We start from the raw sequence: 3,369 nt of genomic DNA on the forward strand, positions 1-3,369 counted from the left end.
TAGAGTGTTTATCCCTTTTAAAATGAGCTGATTCTTTCACAAAAACGGCCCCCTAAAGGCTTATATCAAAATAGAGTTGGGTTAATAAATTCTCAAAAATATCCCATGAATCAAATCTGCAATCGTGTAATGCGTCGCAGAATGGATGTGTGGCACCGCGAACTGGACCGCGGAATGGTTCACCAAAATTGGGATGTCCTGATAAAATGGGCGGTCGATTCTGCAGTCCACAGAATGATTTCGCGTTCGCATACTAGATAGCAAAATCTCCTTCCAAAATTGCTTTCTTGTGGTTCAATCAACGACAGTTCTGCAGTCAGCGGAATGGATCTGCAGTCGCGAAATGGACCGCATAATTGCCATTTTTCTGCAAATTTTCCACCAACTCAATAATGCATTGCACAACCCAAAATTTTTGTACCGCGGTGAGCTTTATCTACAACCTTTCAAACACATTAGCCTACCTCGGCACCACAAAACCTCAAATTCTTTGCAAAATTTTTACGGGGCCTCACATTGTCCCCCCGCTTAGGATCATTCGTTCTCGAATGATTGTCAAAGTCCACCATAGACACCCAATGTGACTCAACTCTTCATTCCCACACCAGAAGTTTCAAATTTTTGACTAACTTCCTAAATTTTCAAAAATTTCTCTGCAGTCTCTCCTGTATTTAGGCCTATCCATCAATCAGAGAGCCCTAGAAACCAGTCCTAGCAACATATTCATAACACAACGACGTATCATAGCATGAAAAAAATACCAACCATAACATCATAGGCATTATATTACCAAAAGGGGCTTTTAGCATAAACTGTACAAGTTGAACATAATTCATAGAAAGTAAACTCCTAACATTCTTTTGAAACACAACAATATAGTTACACAAACAGGTGAGGGTATTTCCTTTTTACCTCTTCCTCGGCCTCCCAGGTGGCCTCTTCAACTTGTTGCTTTCGCCATAGCACTTTCATGGAGGCAATCTCTTTATTCCTCAACTTTCGAACTAGTCTATCATGAATGGAAATCGAAATCTCCTCATAAGCCAATTCGTCATTAACTTCAATAGCCTCTACCGGAACGACGAGCTATGGGTTTCTAATCACCTTCTTCAACATAGATACATGAAACACAGGGAGCACTAAGGACATCTCTGGAGGTAACTCAAGCTTATAGGCCACTTGACAAACCCTTTGTATGATTCTGTACAGTTTGATATACCTGGGACTTAATTTCCCTTTTTTCCCAAATCGCATTATAACCTTCATAGGAGAAATCTTCAAGAATACCCAATCATCCTCTTTGAACTCCAAATCTATGCGACGCACATCAAAATAGGACTTCTGGTGACTCTGAGCAGTTTTCAACCGTTCCATAATGATCTTGACCTTCTCCATAGCCTGATACAAGAGGCCTGGCCCGGTCAATTCTGCTTTGCCAACTTTAAACCAACCAATGGGAGATCTACATCTCTTACCATATAAAGCCTCGAACGATGCCATCTGAATGCTGGCGTGATAACAGTTGTTGTAGGAAAATTCTACGAGCGGCAAATGATCATCACAGCAACCCTTGAAGTCAAGAACACAAGAACGCAACATATCCTCAAGCGCCTGAATAGTCCGCTCTGCTTGCCCATCGGTTTGTGGATGGAAAGTTGTACTAAGATTCACCTGAGTACCCAAATCTTGCTGAAATTTCTGCCAAAAGTTAGCGGTGAACTGCGCCCCTCGATCTAAGATGATAGAAACTAGAGTGCCATGCAACCTGACTATTTCCTTGATATATAACTGAGTGTAGTGTTCTGCTGTGTCGGTAGCCTTGACATGCAATAAGTGTGTTGATTTCGTGAGTCGGTCCACAATTACCCAAATCAAATCAAATATACGAGGTGTGAGAGTCAAACCTACCACAAAGTCCATGTTGATCATCTCCCACTTCCACATTGGAATTTCTATATTTTGTGCCAAACCACCGAGCTTCTGGTGCTCGGCCTTCACTTGCTGACAGTTTGGGAATCTCACCACATAGTCTTCCACATCCCTCTTCGTTCCATTCACCAGTAGACTTATTGAGATCATGGTACATCTTCGTAGAGCCTGGGTGCATAAAATACTTGGAGCGGTGAGCCTCAGTCATGATTCTCTTCTGGAGACCATCTACATTTGGAACACACAATCGTCCTTGGTACCTTAGCATACCATCATTCATGCCAAGAGAAAAAGCCATGGTCTTATGTTTATGAATCCCCTCCTTCAACTGCACCAATAACGGATCATCATATTGCTTCTCCTTGACTTCCACTACGAGTGATGATTCAGCCCTATTTTGCACAATATCCCTACCTTCGCTAGAGTCCGTAAGCCGAACTCCCAAACTAGCCAAACGGTGAACTTCCTTGGCTAACGGCTTTCGGTATAGAATAAAATGAGCCAAACTACCCATATAATTCCGGCTAAGATCATCCGCCACAATATTATCCTTCCCCGGATGATATAGAATATCGATGTCGTAGTCCTGGAGTAACTCAATCCCTCTCCTTTGCCTTAGATTAAACTCCTTCTACTTGAAGATGTATTGAAGACTCTTATGGTTTCTGAATATGTCCACATGGACCCCATACAAATAGTGACGCCAAATATTCATTGCAAACACCACCACCGCAAGCTCTAAGTCATGTGTTGGATAATTCTTCTTATGGTTCTTGAGTTTCCTAGAAGCATAAGCGATCACCTTGCCATGTTGCATTAATACACATGCAAGTCCAACCCTTGAAGCATTACAATACACAACAAACCCATTTGTACTCTCCGGTAAGGTCAACACCGGTATCGTGGTCAACCTCGACTTCAACTCTTGAAAGCTCTTTCTGCAAGTATCCGACCACTAAAATTTAGCTGCCTTCTGCGTCAATTTTGTCAGTGGAGAGGCAAAAGAAGAGATCCCCTCCATAAACCTTCTGTAATACCCAGCTATGCCCAAGAAACTGCGAATCTCCGTCGGAATTGTAGTGCTAGGCCAGTTCTTCACAGCAACAACCTTCTGAGGATCGACCTTGATTCCCTTGCTAGAGACACCATGCCCCAAGAAAGTGACAGACTCGAGCCAAACCTTACATTTCGAGAACTTTGCATATAACTTGTGCTGATATAGAGTCTGCAAAATAGCCCTGAGATGATCAGCTTGATCCTCTTGACTCCTTGAATGCACCAAAATGTCGTCAATGAACATTATCATAAAAGAGTCGAGAAAAGGCTTGAAGACTCGATTCATAAGATCCATAAAAGCTGTCGGGGCATTCGTTAGCCCGAAAGACATTAACAAAAAGTGAAGACATAGCAAGTGGAGTAGACATAGAGAACGGCTCACGA

The 3,369-nt window shown here is 42.4% G+C and overlaps 1 protein-coding gene across 1 annotated transcript; it reads right to left on the reverse strand.

The window, feature by feature from the left end:
* Positions 1 to 1,086: 1,086 nt before the first annotated feature.
* LOC138902799 (uncharacterized) lies at positions 1,087 to 2,443 on the reverse strand. Its single transcript, XM_070190700.1, has 3 exons — positions 1,909 to 2,443; positions 1,672 to 1,733; positions 1,087 to 1,569 (listed from the first exon to the last, which is right to left on the reverse strand). Exons 1-3 carry the CDS (start codon positions 2,441 to 2,443, stop codon positions 1,087 to 1,089), a joined length of 1,080 nt encoding a protein of 359 aa, XP_070046801.1.
* Positions 2,444 to 3,369: the final 926 nt, after the last annotated feature.

Source organism: Nicotiana tomentosiformis, chromosome 12 (genome assembly GCF_000390325.3).
Source record: "Nicotiana tomentosiformis chromosome 12, ASM39032v3, whole genome shotgun sequence".
Classification (NCBI taxonomy): Eukaryota; Viridiplantae; Streptophyta; class Magnoliopsida; order Solanales; family Solanaceae; genus Nicotiana; species Nicotiana tomentosiformis.